The sequence below is a fragment of the Stigmatopora nigra genome, chromosome 6, assembly GCF_051989575.1.
Source record: "Stigmatopora nigra isolate UIUO_SnigA chromosome 6, RoL_Snig_1.1, whole genome shotgun sequence".
Taxonomy (NCBI): domain Eukaryota; kingdom Metazoa; phylum Chordata; class Actinopteri; order Syngnathiformes; family Syngnathidae; genus Stigmatopora; species Stigmatopora nigra.
The window spans coordinates 10,571,778-10,587,870 of record NC_135513.1 but is presented as its reverse complement, the minus strand read 5'-3'; the positions used below and the strand labels follow the sequence as shown (position 1 = coordinate 10,587,870).

The 16,093-nt window shown below is 39.5% G+C and overlaps 2 protein-coding genes across 3 annotated transcripts; one reads left to right on the top strand and one right to left on the bottom strand.

Moving 5' to 3' along the window:
* Nucleotides 1-5: 5 nt before the first annotated feature.
* On the bottom strand, nt 6-4,602 carry LOC144197770 (equilibrative nucleoside transporter 2-like). Of its 2 annotated transcripts, none has more exons than XM_077718396.1 (13): nt 4,490-4,602; nt 3,409-3,447; nt 3,206-3,287; nt 3,006-3,136; nt 2,802-2,941; nt 2,336-2,470; nt 2,163-2,260; nt 1,792-1,867; nt 1,581-1,684; nt 1,404-1,509; nt 1,245-1,330; nt 860-1,056; nt 6-791 (listed from the first exon to the last, which is right to left on the bottom strand). In XM_077718396.1, exons 2-13 carry the CDS (start codon nt 3,444-3,446, stop codon nt 680-682), a joined length of 1,305 nt encoding a protein of 434 aa, XP_077574522.1. In that variant the 5' UTR covers nt 3,447; nt 4,490-4,602; the 3' UTR covers nt 6-679. The 2 variants fall into 2 exon arrangements, with proteins under 2 accessions (XP_077574522.1, XP_077574521.1); XM_077718395.1 differs by lacking the exon at nt 4,490-4,602 and adding an exon at nt 4,066-4,356.
* A 3,151-nt stretch (nt 4,603-7,753) lies between these two features.
* On the top strand, nt 7,754-15,863 carry trim2a (tripartite motif containing 2a). The gene is made up of 13 exons (XM_077719333.1): nt 7,754-7,870; nt 9,376-9,566; nt 10,325-10,577; nt 10,647-10,798; nt 11,125-11,305; nt 12,344-12,691; nt 12,942-13,320; nt 13,586-13,686; nt 13,862-14,029; nt 14,273-14,441; nt 14,578-14,648; nt 14,714-14,854; nt 14,939-15,863. Exons 2-13 carry the CDS (start codon nt 9,433-9,435, stop codon nt 15,089-15,091), a joined length of 2,250 nt encoding a protein of 749 aa, XP_077575459.1. The 5' UTR covers nt 7,754-7,870; nt 9,376-9,432; the 3' UTR covers nt 15,092-15,863.
* The last annotated feature ends 230 nt before the right edge of the window (nt 15,864-16,093 follow it).

Genomic DNA, 16,093 nt, shown 5'->3' with positions numbered 1-16,093 from the left:
ATAAATTACATTTACATTTTTTAATCAATTACGTGTAAATGTGACAAACTGTACATTTGGACATGTTTTATCATTGCAATGATCACAATAATAAGTCAAATGTTTTTCCTTTTTCAACATACAAAATAAGTGCATTGTTTAAATAGAAATTAAAAAGTTTTTTTCAGTTGCATTTACCACAACATGGAACATTTTTTATATTGTGAACTTGCATCAATTACCATGGAAATGAAAGATAATATAAATTAATGTGATACTTCGTCACATTAAAATGTGTTAACATGTAACAAACAATTTGAATGTGATATTTCAACATAATTTTTTTATGTTAAAATAAATATTACAAAAAAATGATAACTTTAACTGGTGTGGTTGCAATACGCTTATGTAAAAAATAAGTGCTTCCCACTTGGGGGATTTTTCTCTGTTAGTCAAAACATGTCTAACTCATAAACATAAAACTTTCAAAATGACATGCCTTCTTAAGTATTTTTTTTACCATATTGAGGCAAAAAGGTAAGGCAACTAGGGCGAAATGTTTGAAAGTAAAATACATATCACGTAACATGTTCCATGTGGAAAATTAAAAGCTTGTACAAGGTGTCAGTTTTTTAAATTAATCCTAGAGATAACCATTGGATTTACAGCACAAGTGCTATAATGTGTACCTGTATTTAGTCTACAGCAACTTTACCAGCAGGAAGGATACTGACGCACCCAGCGCCAAACCAAGAACAAGGAAGAAGGTCATAAGCGAACCAGCCGTCTCGCAGTCTCGGTAGGCGACCATCCTAGCAACCACAACAATGTTAGCATTAGCACACTGTATACACATCAGGATGAGTGGCATGGGACTCACTGTGGCGCGTAGGCCATGCAGAGGCTGGCCAGGTATCCATTGGAGAAGGCAAAGAGCGCCACGATGATGGCGAAGGCGGCGTCGTGGCGGAACAAGATGGTCAGCTTGGTGTTTGGAATGTTGCACATCATGAGAAGTGGAATGAAGACCACACGCAATGCCACCATGCATGGGAAAAGACGGCTGTGTTTGGCCGGCTGAAAATTTTAGAAGACAAATGTCAAAAATAAAGAACTATAATCCAAGCCAATAAGATGCCAAGATCAATAAGACATCTAATTTATTTTGTCACATAAGCGATTGGACATTTATGGCTGTCAGTGGTAGCCTATTAATTAATAACACCTGTAATCTTAATTAAGTGCGAGTGTGTTTTCAGACTGACCCATTGCACGAGGGAGGGGGCGCCCCGGCCCACGAGGTCCATAACGTTAAAAACCACAAAGCAGCAAACGGATGTAAACACTTTTTCTGGTTGAAAAAATAAATTAAATAAGACAAAGTAGACATTTTTCCTCCATTTATAGACGTAATGGCAGCTCACCCCAGTTGGTGTTCTTGTAGACAGTCTGCACACGTAACATCACCACGGGAAACACTGACAGTGTAATGGCAAAAATGCATGTGATACAAGCCGCCATTACCCAGATCTGAGAGAAGAAAAAAACAAACTAAGAATATATTACACTGTACGAATTTCGGAAGAAAAACTATGGCCGACCTTCTTCAAGACAACCAGGACAGATGATCGCTCCTCCAGCTCCCCAATTAATATCTTCTCAGCGTCCAACTTCTTTTCATCTTGTGTGCTCACCACGTACTTGTCTGGCAAAGAAACTCAATGAAAGTCTTCCATGCGTTTGCATCAAAAAGACTAAAATGGCTACAAAAACAACCTTAGATTAATTGATCCACAAGGATTTTGCACCAACCTGCGTTAGGAGGAAGCTCATTCAACTTCTCCTCATCTTCGTTTGACTGTCGGCGCAGGTGGAAACGTGCAAATTTCTGCCATCACAAACCCCAGCGAAGTCATGAGTACCAGATGATATCATACACATGCATACAAAATTTAGTACAGTAATCTCAAATTTTATGGTTAATGTAGACCAGACATGGCCACAATAATAAAAATAAATACAAAATGAGCTTCAGCGAATTTACACATTTTTATGAACTTAAAAAAAATATGTATATATAATTAAGTGGAAAAAATCGTTAAGTAGACACGATAATTGAGGGATTACTGTATATAAATAAAAAAATTAAAAAATGCTTGACAGGTAAATAAATGAATATTGACCAGGTGAGGTAGTAGCATGTAGCACGTCAACGTTCCCAGCGTAGCCACGCATGGTGTGATGAAGTAGCCCAATGCTGCCGACTTTGGGTCCGTGTTACCTAGCATGAACAAGCATTTCATTTTTTTTTCCTTATTGACTTTGGGGCTGTTGCCCATTTTTTTGCAGTTCTCACCTAATTTGGAAAGCAGCATGGCGATGGCGGCGAAAATCCCAGCCAGACCTTGGCCACTCATAAACAGGGTGCTGTAACGAGCCGGCAATAGGCCCACCATCCCAAAGAGGCTGCCCTGCAATACTGCGCTGCACACTTACACAATAACAAACAAACACAAAAAGCACATGCCCAGAAAGGACAACATACAATAAAAGTCCAATACAAACACAGAGATAAGACCCACACAGACCCATAAAAACACATCCACACCAAAACAAAAGCCACACATAAAAACATACAATTTAAAAGACAAAATATACCCCACAAAAATACCCACAGCCATATTATACACCCAGATGAAAAAAATACACACAAAAATGCAGGAAAATAGAAAGATCATACACACAACACAAAAAACAAATACACGTTAGCCACAACTTCTAAGCTAATAGTGGTTCATTTCTGCTATGTGTGCTTTACTGACTGTTGATGAACCAAATCGTGGCCATTGTGACAGAGAAGAAGGTGTCAGGACACATGTCCACCTTCACCAGAGTGGCCGTCAGCGAGAAGAGCAGCAAGATAAACACCAGGCTCGAGGCCACGCGTACGCTTTCCCGAACCCTAAATGATTGGTATTAAATGCATCTGAGCTTCCTAATGGTTATTATAACTAGAGCCTACAAACCATTGGTAGAAGAAAGAGTTGAGGAGCGTGAAGAGTAGCAAGGGCAACTGGGAAAGTAACGTCATCCAGTTGTCGTAGTTGTATTCCTTCACCGTCATTTCTGTCGTCTGGTTCAGCCGCTGATTAAAGTACTGAGGAGGACAACAACAAAGGCGCTATAAACGGCAACGAGACAACGAGTTTTGTTTTGACGAGCTCACCTGGGAAGCTGTGATGAAGAAATTCCAAGGTAGTAGCGTCCCGAGGCCCAGCATGAAGACGATAGCGGCCACAAGGTTACAGCTACCAAAACGCAATTGCATGTCAATCTTTCATTTCCCCCCTCCCAGTCAAAATAGATTGGACATCTAGCTTCTAGCAGGTTTGACACCCCTAGTATAGATTTTTTTTTAAAGATACTCACCGGTCAGGGGGAGCATTTGCTTTTTTAATTTCCATCATTCTGTTAAAAGGCCAAATAACAGAAAATGTCATGGTCACAATAGCAAAAACATAAAGACAAAAGTGAAAAATATAATAGTGAATTATGAACCAAGATGTACATCCAATACATATTTCAAAGAGGTCGCCAGATTTGAGGACCTTTCGATGACATACTAAAAAGTCAAATTAGTGCCACCTTGCGGTCGGAGGGTGAAACAAAGGTAGATGCGTCATATGTAATTTCATCCATGATGTTCTCAAACCACATGGTGCCGAAAGAGGCTTGTCTATTTCCGCATTACTAACTCCACGTGCGGCCTTATAACAAATGTTAAACCATATTCTATGATATGTCCACTTTACAATAAGGATAATAAATCATCTCTGGGTAGAATGCTCATTGTTAACGTTTAACAGTGAAAGAGGAAAAATTCGATGCGTAAAATGCACGGCAAATTAGGTAGAATAACATTAAAGGAGCAAATAATCAATTTCTATTGATGGTCAAAGTCAAAATAATTATTACTTTGAAGATTAAAGTGACAAGATATGTGACGTTTTGGCGCCTTTACTAATAAAGTCAAGTGGCAACACCGGGGAGACAAAAAGAAAAACGTTTGAATTGTCCAAAACTTACCAAAGTTGAAATTCAGATATATATTTAATTCCTCGCGTATAACTCGTAGTTTCTTTCCTTTGCTTACGCCACGCCGTTCCAGATTTAAAAAAAAACAAAATAAACCTGTATAGTCACAGTTTGAAAGCACTCTTCGGCGCGTTTATCTTTCTTCTTCTTCCTGCCGGTAAATTAAGGGGGTGGAACTAAAGTCTTTCTTGTAATACAAACAAAAACATTGCTGTCCATATAACATTTTTAGCTAATAAATTCCTTATATTTTACTTAGTTAACTGGTTGTGCAGACTTAAAAGGTCACCTTTGGTACCCGAGGATGAGTTCAAACTCCCTAATAATGAGACAATACAATCCCTACATCCCTCTCCCACGATTGAGTGGTACATTCCTTAGCATATTGTAAAAATAAACACCCTAACATACTCACAAAAGTGGTACTTTTGCAATTTATCTGTCCTCCAGTCAATTTATTTCCATTTTTTGACACAAAATGTAAGCTCCCATAACGTCTAATATAATACTATACGTATTAATTTTGCCTCTTTGCCACAAGAGGGCAACCAATGATTTAGCACCATCATCATTAAAATCAATATACTACATACTGCTAGTTTGTTTGTGTATAGTAGTACCCTTTTAGTTTAATTGTTTTTTTTATTAATAAAAGTATGCTTAGTTCAAATTACACTACAGGTGTCTTTTTATGTTTGCAAATGCCATGTTAAGTGGTAGAATGTATTATATGAAAGTTATTTATTACAGTGAAGTACTAGTATGTTTTAATAGGACTGTAGTAGTATGTAATCAGTACTGTGGATGTACTACTAGTTATATGTTTCGCGATGATGCTAGTATTTTACAGCAATGGTGACTACGGTTGGGTGCTATGTTTAGTATTATCTCATCTCATTTTCTGAACTGCTTTATCCTCACTAGGGTTGTGAGGGGTGCTGGAGCCTATCTTAGCTGACTCCAGGGATTGAGGCGTGGGGCACCCTGTGCAATTTAGATTGTCCAATCAGCCTACCCTGCATGTTTTTGGAATGTGGGAGGAAAATGGTGTACCCGGAGGAAACCCACGCAGGCCCGGGGCGAACATTCAAATTCCACACAGGTGGACCGACCTGGATTTGAACCTAGGACATATACATAGATATGTTAGTATAATGCGAAGGAACATGTATGTTTGTATACTGTATTGCAATACTACATGGAATAGTAGTATGATGAATAGTGTTTGTGTGGAATACCGACTGGTAACAAGTTGAGAAAAGAATGTTTCAATGGAATATCACAGTGGAGGTCACTTGTAAGTGTGTTGTGGTCATGTGTAGGGGATTATGCTCGTCTCAATCCTTCTTTATCCTCCAGGTTAATGTAACACCTCAAGACTACTCACTCACGTACGAACACGCCATGCTGATTTTCCCTGGATATCTACCCCCTGAGATACACTCGTTCTTTGCATTACCATCTCTCCACTACACTGGAATGGCGTAATATACGAACTGTGCTGACAGAACACGAGTGGTGAGTCATTTTTTTCTATTGCACTGTCTGTAATATTTATATGCTGCTTTTTAAATGCAGAAGACATGAAGTCCAGAGTTTGAATACAGATTCAGGACACGTTGGAAAAAGACATGAGGTAAGATTAAAACATTGCCAAAGTTTTCTTAACGGCCCTTTAAGAGCTTACATGTGTTAGAAAAGTCATTTTCAGATAATCAAGAGCATTGGAAAACCATTGCAAAGTCATTTGGGAATAAAATAGCCATTTAGAAAGGGAAAAAATATCAAACACTGTGAACAGTTTTCCTTAGTACCATGAAATTTGTGTTAACCAATGAAAATAATCCAAAAACCTCTGTTGTTTAAGTTTAAAGTGGCAAATTTAATATTACTTCAATGGGTTCTTCTTAAACTACAATGCCCTACCAAATTAAAACAACGTCTACAAAATGAATAGAATTCCTTTGGTGGTCCTGTGGTTGTGTGCTCTGCATATTAAACAGTTTCTTCTTTTAAATTAGCCACCTCCAAGACCCCCTCCTTACTGTCCCCTCCAACCACCTCACTGCCCTCCAACAATGAAAGCTGTGATTCCATTGTTCAAAGTCATTCATGAAACAGAAATGCAAATAACTTTTTCTTATCTTCTCATTTTAAAAGAAAATCAGGCCTTCCATAGGAACTCATTCATTGCCATTGACGGTGTTAGACGTTTAATCCAATTCGACTTGGGGGGGCTTGGCAGCGGATAATTGTAGCCAATCAGAGGACGATATACAGACTCATTGAAGTAGGCGAGCCAGAGAAGTGTAAAAAAGATTTTATATTTAGATTACGAGGGTTAAAATATGAAAAACATTTAATTATATATCCCTAACCCTAGACTACTTTAGTATACCAAATGGAGGAGCTCTCAGAATATGTATGTATGCTTTGATTTTATTGTTAGGTCAGAATAGGCTCCAGCACCCCCACCCCGAGCCCCTTGAATGAATAAATATTTCTCATACAAAAATATTTTTTCAAAAGCAAAAATAGTCACGTTTTAAATCTGTATTATGTTTTGTTGGTCGATTTGTTGGTTAAAGAAGCAAAATATCAAACCAAATAATAATAGGAAAAATACACAAATTCCTGCATATTTTGATGATAGTTTGTTTGTTTCAACCATTCAAAACAGACATGAACACATCACTGAAGACGAGTCGTCGTCTTATCTTGAGTGGCCAGAAATGTTAGACTGACATGTTGAACGCACGATGGGGGTGACACGTTTAGGAAATTGAGGCTAATGAATGGCTCGCTGCTGTAATCACATGTCATCCTGCAGCCAGTGGACACATCCGATTAGATTGTGTCATCATGTTTTTGGAGCATTAGTGGGCCAAATTCTTGTAGGATGTTGCTAACCTAAACAACAGGACCTGATGATGTAGTGGTTCACTCACCTGACTTTGCTACGGTACGATTGTAAGTCTGAATGGTCATCTGTCTCTCTGTGTGTCAGTTTAGGGTCTAGTTCAAGGGTGTCAGACTCGATTTCACGTGGGCCAGACCATTTTAGATATAATATTTAGATTACTTTTATAAATAGATTAAAAGAACTGGATTAAAAGCCCTCAATATTCAGTTTTTTTATAGATCTAAAACAATGGTTATTTTAGCTTTTTTTAAATATATTTTTAGATTTTACAAAATTATTTTGAACTAAAAACTGAGAAAAATGATTAAAAAATGGGGGAAAATCAGGAAATTTAATATACATCTATACTCTTCATTTTAATTTGATCCTAAAAAAGAAAGTTGGCACTCATGATTTACTTTCCAATGGCCAGATTTGGCCCCCGGGCCGCCACTTTGACACATGTGGTCTAGTCTTACTTTTGTCTTAGTTCAGATAGGCTTCAATAACATTGTTAATGATTTATTTTTAAAGTACACACCAATCCTGGATGATGAACTTTAGTTATTTGGTTCTTAAATTGAATTATATAATCCTGTTAGAATTCTATTCAAATCAAAACAAATAAGAACATGCAATGGCATTCATAGTGCAGAGCAACTACCTTCTGCCTGCATATAGTGTATGCAGTGTGAGTCAGCATCCGAACTCCCCATAATTCCATCTGCTTGGTCCTCCTTCGTCATCCCCCCTCTATCCTCCCTCCCTCTTTCCTCTGATCCCTCCATCCATCCACGCTGCACATGCTCAAAGGCATTCAAACAGCGTTTACTTCAGGACAAGACGGATGGATGGATGTGATGGGAGGAAAAGGATATTTACAAGTACTTCCAAGTGAGTCAGAAACAATGATGATGATGATGTTGATTCCTTTTCGTTTGATGTATCGTAAGTCTGGCTTTGTTTTGTTTTGAATGCTCCAATTTCATTTTTCATACCCTGGTATGACAGCGGGAATGGCTGCTTGACACGGTTACATAACAGTGTGTTTGTTTATGTCTGCACACTGTTCAAATTGAAGCTCGGTCGATTTTCAGCGTTCTTTTTTTTATCCATTCTAAATTTTAGTTTCTGTCTTATATAATGATATAAAATGTAAAATGTAAAATTGTCTATTTGTAATATTTAGCCTTTTAAATCAATAATTGTCATTTTTTAATATTTTTTTCTGTTTTTAGTTCTAAAATTATTTTGTAAAATCTAAAAATATATTTTAAAAAAAGCTCAAATAAACATTGTTTTAGATCCCAAAAATATGAATATTCAGGGATTTTAATCCAGTTCTTTTACTCCATTTATAAAAAAAAAATATCTCAATATTATATCTAAAATGGTCCAACCCACATAAAATCGAGTTGATGTTAAAGCGGCCCACAAACCAACCCAAGTTTGACACTCTTGCTCTAAAGAGCAAAGCTTTCTACAATACCAAGTGTAATCAGTGGATTGCCATCAGGTGCTTTTCGCAAGACAACCCCTCGCTGGTTCAAGTTTGCCAGCTCGGTCACTACCACAGTAGTTGAGCCCTTGAGGGTTTATTTTTTTCAGCCTGTTGTGGCTCTGACACACTTTCCCTGCTCTGTCTGATAACAAAAGTCACTTTATGAAGAAAAGGCTGCTCCACCAATCTAGTGAATTGTGGGTAAAGTGTTTTATTTTTGGAGTCAGCACAGAATGTCCCACTTTCTGCTTTCTCCTTCATTATTTATTAGCCTGGTTGAGAGTGCATTTGAAAAGCAACTCTCAGCAGCATTGCAGCCGCTTGCTCGCAAGGATGGGGTGACGGAGAGGGTGCACTGCTGCTTGCTCCATGGCGTAGAATCATCCTAGATTTATGATGAATGAAGTTATGTTTTGGGGGATTGTTGGAGGGTTTGGTAGGGAATTGAGCTGCTTCATTTTTGTTCATTTGTCCAAACGTTGTGGTGTTTAGCAGCCATATTTGGTGATAATATATCCAATCTAATTGGCATAATGCAGTGTTCAGATGGGCTTAAAAATATGGAAGAATTTGTTCTGAAACAATAAAAATAGGCATATTTGTGATTTTGGTTTTCTATATAGAATATACTTCGCTTCTTAAAACAGTTCTAATTTATTGATACATTTTGTTCTCCAACATTTTGTAATAAAGTACACTCTAATGTAAGATTGTATAGAATTTTAGTCTTTTTATCAGTGAGTAAATCATGTTGAAAAAACAGAATGTGTCAATTGATGCCTTCATTTGAATCCTTCCCTGTCCCTGATAGGATAACCAAGAGAATTGACCTCTTCAAAATAATCTACTCATGCATTACAGTCAGCATTCATTGAAGGTGTTGCTATTTCTCTGGCAGGGCTGACGCAGATAAAAGGCAGAGCCGGGGCAGCTTCCATCAAGTCCCGCGTTTAGGATGGCCGCTGACGCCGGCAGCATTCCCAGCCCGGTGGTGCGCCAGATTGACAAGCAGTTTTTGATCTGCAGCATCTGTCTGGACCGATACCACAATCCAAAAGTGCTGCCTTGCCTTCATACTTTTTGTGAGAGGTGAGTGTCCATTGGTCTCTCATTTACATTGCCAGTTAGCTGGGATTGGCTCCAGCACCCCCTCCAAACCCTTGGTTCAGAAAATGAATGATTGAATGAAAGTATAATATGTTGAATTTAAAAATATATAGTATATTATGTTGCAAAACAAATCAATTTCAATGATCTTGTCACATTTTGTTCACAAAAACAATGCAATGGTTTGCAAACAGTTGTCAACTATTGTATACACTGTATATATCAGAAAAACAAGATGTTTACACTATAATTTTATGCTGGTATTTGAACAATCAGTGGTGATGGCATAACATTCAATGTAGTTGGCACCAGTATCTCTGCACTGCTTTTGTTTGGGGGACAAAAGAGACCCTGTGTGACTCTGGTTGCTTCTCAGCTGAGATTCATTTTATATTTCAAAGCTCTCTGCATGCTTTGTCCATTTAAACATATGTTGAAAACTATTATCAGGTTTATGGATGAACTTTGATTCAACTGTCCAAAATGCTTAAAAAATAATACTATTTTCACTGCACAGGAGCAGAATATTTGTCCAAAGTTTGTGGGTTCAATCCCCTATTTTGCAAAAGTAAATGTGTATTTTTTAAATAGCTAATTAAGGGGAGTTGCATTGGAATACCATCGTGATGCTGCATTAGGTGATAGAGGAAATTGTGTTACAATAAATTGAAGTTAGAAAAACACTAGATGAGGCAAAACCAATCGAGCATTTGTACTGACAACCCATGTTAATGTGACAGGTGCCTGCAAAACTACATCCCGGTCCACAGCCTGACGCTTTCGTGCCCCGTCTGCCGCCAAACGTCCATCTTACCCGAGAAGGGAGTCATCGCTCTACAGAACAATTTCTTCATCACCAACCTGATGGACGTCTTACAGCACTCACCGGCCCATCGCGGGGGAGGCGTCAATCGAGAGGCAACAACCATCCTCGATGACATGGGTGTGGTGGCAGCAGGGCAATTCCTCTCTTGCCCCAACCACGGAGGCAGCGTAAGCGGAATTTGGAAGCAGTGAAAACACAAGTTGGGGGTGATGGAATGTCATTGCCTTATCGCTCAGGTAATGGAATTCTACTGTCCACCCTGTGAGACGGCCATGTGCCAAGAATGCACGAGTGGCGAACACGGTGAGCACCCCACCGTGCCGCTTAAAGACGTTGTGGATCAACACAAGGCCTCGTTACAAGAGCAGATGGACGCCGTCAAGAGAAGGTAAGCTGAGAATTTTCTCAAAACAATCGGTGGTGTTTATAGAGTGCAGGAATTCTCAGGATTTTAAAAGGTTGTTGTACAAAAAAACTATAGGATAAGGATAGCCTGTACAAAACAAAATGAATGAATGTGATTAGCCTGTTGTTTTGATCAAAAGACTTGACAGAAAACGGTTTTAATGAAGTGACGAATGATGTGCAGTTGTTAACAATGACATTTGATTACTGTTGGCTTTGACTTTGCCAAAATTGCACCAGTAAACCAGTTTTTACTATTTTTACAGTTCCACATAATCATCATGTGTCATCACAATGGTTTTGCCCCAGGTTGCCCGAGATCGATGGTGCCCTGCTGACGCTATCGGATATCCTGCAGCGACTGACTGGTCGCAAGAGCGCCATTGAGGAAGACATCCACGCCGCCTTTGATGAGTTGCAGAAGACCCTCAATGTACGCAAGAGCGTCCTGCTCATGGAGTTGGAGGTCAACTTCGGCCTCAAGCAGAAGGTCAGTCAATTTCTAACTCAATTTTAACATAATGTGCCTTTGTTATATACACATCCATCAAGATAATCTTTCTCAGAACCCAGTGTATGTTTTTGGAAGCAACACAATTTGAAGTGGGCCATTAAACACTACAAATCCATTGGTTAGCCAATGGGAATCATCCACTTGATGAAGAGGCCTGCAGGGTGCTGGTCCTCATTTGAAAACGCAATCATCTGGTTGGTTTGTTTTGCCCCTGGAGCTAGATATCATGCTGATGAGTCACGATTGACCCTCCCTCTAACAGAACCCAGAGGGAGGAGGCAGGCCAGGCTGGGGTGGGATGGGTGGAGTGATCTTTGCGTTCCAGACTCTTGTAGACAGATGGAGCCAGTGTACTGGATGCACTTTCGGGGTGTGTCACTCTGCACCCAAGAACCAGGTTTTTAGGGGTGCCAGGGTGCATCGTAAATGGGGGTTGGGATTCTGAGATAGAAGAATGTGCAATGGCTTCGGGCGGTGAGTCAGAAGACCAGTGTGACAAGCTAATCCACGTGAGTTGCTTTTGCTTCTTTTGAGAGATGGAAGAATGATGTGCATTGATTCTGGTTTTTAGTTATCTTTGAGGTCATTGATAGTGGTTTGCAGGATTTAATAGAAGTGGCGTTTTGTGGAAGATCTAAAATGGATGTTTGTCCTTAAAAAGAACGGAGACATTACATTGTTTGCGTCTCAGCCGGTCTGCTGATGTAACTCATACAACACTATGGAACAATGTTGCCCCCTGCTGTTTTGTGTGTACGTGTCTTTGTGTGTCTTTGTGGGCGTGTGTCAGTGTCATATTATCCCTGACATTTGGAATAACTATTACTCAGTTAATTAAAGGAGATAAACTGTCTTAATGATTTACAAAATTCTACATTTATAGAAACTTATAAGGCATTCAATTCAATACCTTGGAACCTACAGGCAACAATAAGTCTGCAATTCTGCAAAAACATCCCTTGAATAAATCGACTTTATTCACCTTGAGTTAACCCTTGATTGTTGTGTCTGCAGGTATTGCAGGCACAGCTGGACAGCCTGCTTCAGGGCCAGGACGGCATCCGCAGCAGCTGTGACTTTGCTGAGCAGGCCTTGAACCATGGCAGCGAGGCTGAAGTGCTCGTGGTCAAGAAGCAGATGAGCGAGCGCCTGGTTGAGCTGGCGGCACAAAAGCTCCCCTTGCGACCCGGCGAGAATGACCAATTGGACTTCCGCCTGGAGACGGACAGCGTGAAGAAGTCTATTCACAACCTGGGCGGCCTGGTGACGACGAACGCCGTGGCGTCTGAGACCGTGGCCACCGGCGAGGGTTTGAAGCACTGTGTGGCAGGGGTGCCGACCTCCATCACTGTCACCACTAAGGTAACTTTAAGTAGATAATTCAAATAATTATAAGCAGATAAAGAGCACTAGAAATAGTCTCTAAAAACATGATGCTGTGGTAATATATTTGTAACATGGAACAATCAATATGTCAGGTTACAAAAAGACAGTAAAAATCTTACTTAGGTCAAGTATAATTGACTTTTAATTTCAATTTTTGGGGGGCTTAGCAAAATGATTTGCCTGTTTCATATATTAACTGTATTATACAAACTTGGTATTTCTCAAGGACAAAGATGGTGGGCTTTGCAAGATGGGCAACGCAGTCCTGACGGCGGAGATCTCGGCGGCTGATGGCAGCAAAGGCGACGGCGAAATATTAGATAACAAGAACGGCACTTATGAGTACCTGTTCACCGCCCCCAAAGAGGGCACCTTTATGTTGTCCCTACGCTTATATGAGGAGCATATCAAAGGTAGCCCCTTCAGGACTAAGGCCAGCAAGTCGGCAGAAAACTCAAGTGCCTCCGACGGCGTTAAAACGAGGCTCAAGTCGCCCGGTAGCAGTGGGCATATCAAGCAGAGGGCTATAAAGAGACCGGCCAGCATGTACAGCACTGGACGCAGGAAAGAGAACCCAATTGAAGACGACCTCATTTTCCGAGTTGGTATGTGCTTTTTTTTGCTCTTGTTTTTTTATTGTTGTTGTAAAAATTAGAGGCAATTTGTGGTCTGTCAATATTGTTTTTATGAATACTTATATGCATTTGATACGAGAAAATGCTTTGGATTCTTCAACAGCCATTGATTTTAATTCTCTGAATTTAAAGTCCTCTATTAGCCTAATTTTGGCATTTTTGTGACTATGCTTCTTTTATGATTCCCAAAGACATTTGAGTCTTCACTAAATACCTTAATATACAACTTTTTTAGGCACCAAAGGGCGAAATAAAGGCGAGTTCACAAATCTGCAGGGTGTGTCCACTTGTGTGGGCAAAGTGCTCATCGCAGACAGCAACAACCAATGTGTTCAGGTTAATAACACAATTTTTCCATAATTGGGGTTAAGATGACTGCAGAGTTATTGTATTGATATACTATGTATTTTAATGTTATTTTCACAAAAAGATTTATTTGGTCAACTCTTCCTACAATATACCATGAATATTTTTTTCTGTTACTGACTGATACAATTTTCCCCCTACTCAGATTTTCTCCAACGAAGGCCTATTCCGTAGTCGTTTTGGGGTCCGTGGGAGGACCCCCGGTCAGCTACAGCGGCCTACTGGTGTGGCCGTCCACCCCAGTGGAGACATCATCATTGCCGACTATGACAATAAGTGGGTCAGCATCTTTTCCAGCGATGGCAAATTTAAGGTGAGTCATCCAAAATTCTCTGTTATTAGCACAGTGAATTGAAATATTGTTGAAAAGACATGGTTTACTACTGGGGTGGTTGGGCGCATGCATCAGTGAGGGTGGAGCAGGAGGCAGCTGAGTAAACAAACATACAGACACATACATGTTAACTTAATAACTTAAAATGATGTCACGTTTGGGGAAATATCGATTCAACGATGATTGCCTTTGACAAATTTTCAACATTTTTTGTTTTTCTAGAACAAGATCGGCTCGGGTAAGCTGATGGGTCCCAAGGGTGTGTCGGTAGACCGGAACGGTCATGTAATCGTGGTGGACAACAAGTCCTGCTGCGTTTTCATTTTCCAGCTTAATGGCAAGATGGTCACCAAGTTTGGTAACCGTGGTAATGGCGACAAGCAATTTGCAGGTAATTGCAAAGTTAATGAAGATTATCCATTGATATTTCTTCTCTAAACTCATATAAATGATTAGTTTATATTCCACGGATAAGCGGAAGATAATGAAGATAATGATGATTTTATATTTCCAAAAATTCAACTCAGGGCCCCACTTTGCTGCCGTCAACAACAACAATGAAATCATCATAACAGATTTTCACAACCACTCTGTAAAGGTAAACTGCGGTTTAACATACCACTGGTCTGTGTTATTTTAATTCTGAGTTAAACCTGCATATAGGTATTCAACACGGAAGGGGAGTTCCTCTTGAAGTTCGGATCCAATGGCGAAGGTAACGGTCAGTTCAATGCCCCCACAGGGGTGGCCGTGGACGACAACGGAAACATTATCGTCGCAGACTGGGGAAATAGCCGGATACAGGTCAGTGTGCCCATTGTTAGGCTCCAGCACCCCCTCGTGAAGATCAGATTCAGAAAATGAATAAATATTTCTCCATACTGGCAGGTGTTTGACGGCAGTGGTTCTTTCCTGTCCTATATCAATACGTCGGCCGACCCGCTGTACGGTCCTCAGGGCCTGGCGCTGACTTCTGATGGACACGTTGTGGTTGCCGACTCTGGAAATCACTGCTTCAAAGTCTACCGCTACCTGCAGTAGCCCACCCAGTGCTGCACTCTAGTGCGAAGTAGAATGATACAAACACGCACAAGTGTGTATACACTTAAAAAGCCAATTTGCATTCATTCACCTTTATCCGTCGCGTACGCTTTGTGCCACTGGGACGTCCTATTTTGTGTGCTTTTAGGGGACACTTCAAACCAATTTAACCCCAGCAGTAGACGCCAGTCACAATAACTGGACAAGTTAACAAACAAAAACAGAAATGCTAGTCTTCCATTTTTGCCTGTTTTTCCAAAATTACTGTAAGAATGAGTCTTAGTGTCACGATGAAAAGAAAAAATTCTACTTTTTTCCACATTGCTCTTTTTAACATCATTGCAGAGATAGTCTTAAAACATTTTCATCATACTGCACTCAGGTTTTAACTAAACATTGTGATGCAAAATAGTACGTGCATGTCCAAAAATACAGCAATGAAGAACATACTAAGCTTGAATTTATTGACTATCATGTCAATCTTATATGTGACTAATGTAAAGATAACCCACAATCTACAAGTCACCAAGTGCAATCTGCTGTGTTGTGACGCCTTACACTTGCAATAATACATATTTTAGAAATACTAACACGAGTAGTATTGTAGCACGTAAATAGCTAAAAATGTCGTCTAATTGACTGTGCAGATTATTTCAGATATTTTTTTAAACACCCTGATATTAGTTATTAGAACTTCAATGCATTGTTTATATTTTTGCTTGTTTATATTTATTTTATGTCAAATGGAATTAAAATGACCCCTGGACCAAAATATTTCTGTTGTCTTTATATTTCCTATATTATTTAATGATTCATGCTTTTCTGTGTCTTTAAAATGGTATTGACACTAGTATATAATATTGCAGCAATTTCAATTAAATGAATATTGTTTCACCGTTTGTAAATATGTATAATTATAATTTTCTGACGCAGGGTCATGACATCAACGTTGCCAGATAGAGGTATTCTCTCTCAACCTGGTTTTTTTTTTGTCAAAGGCTG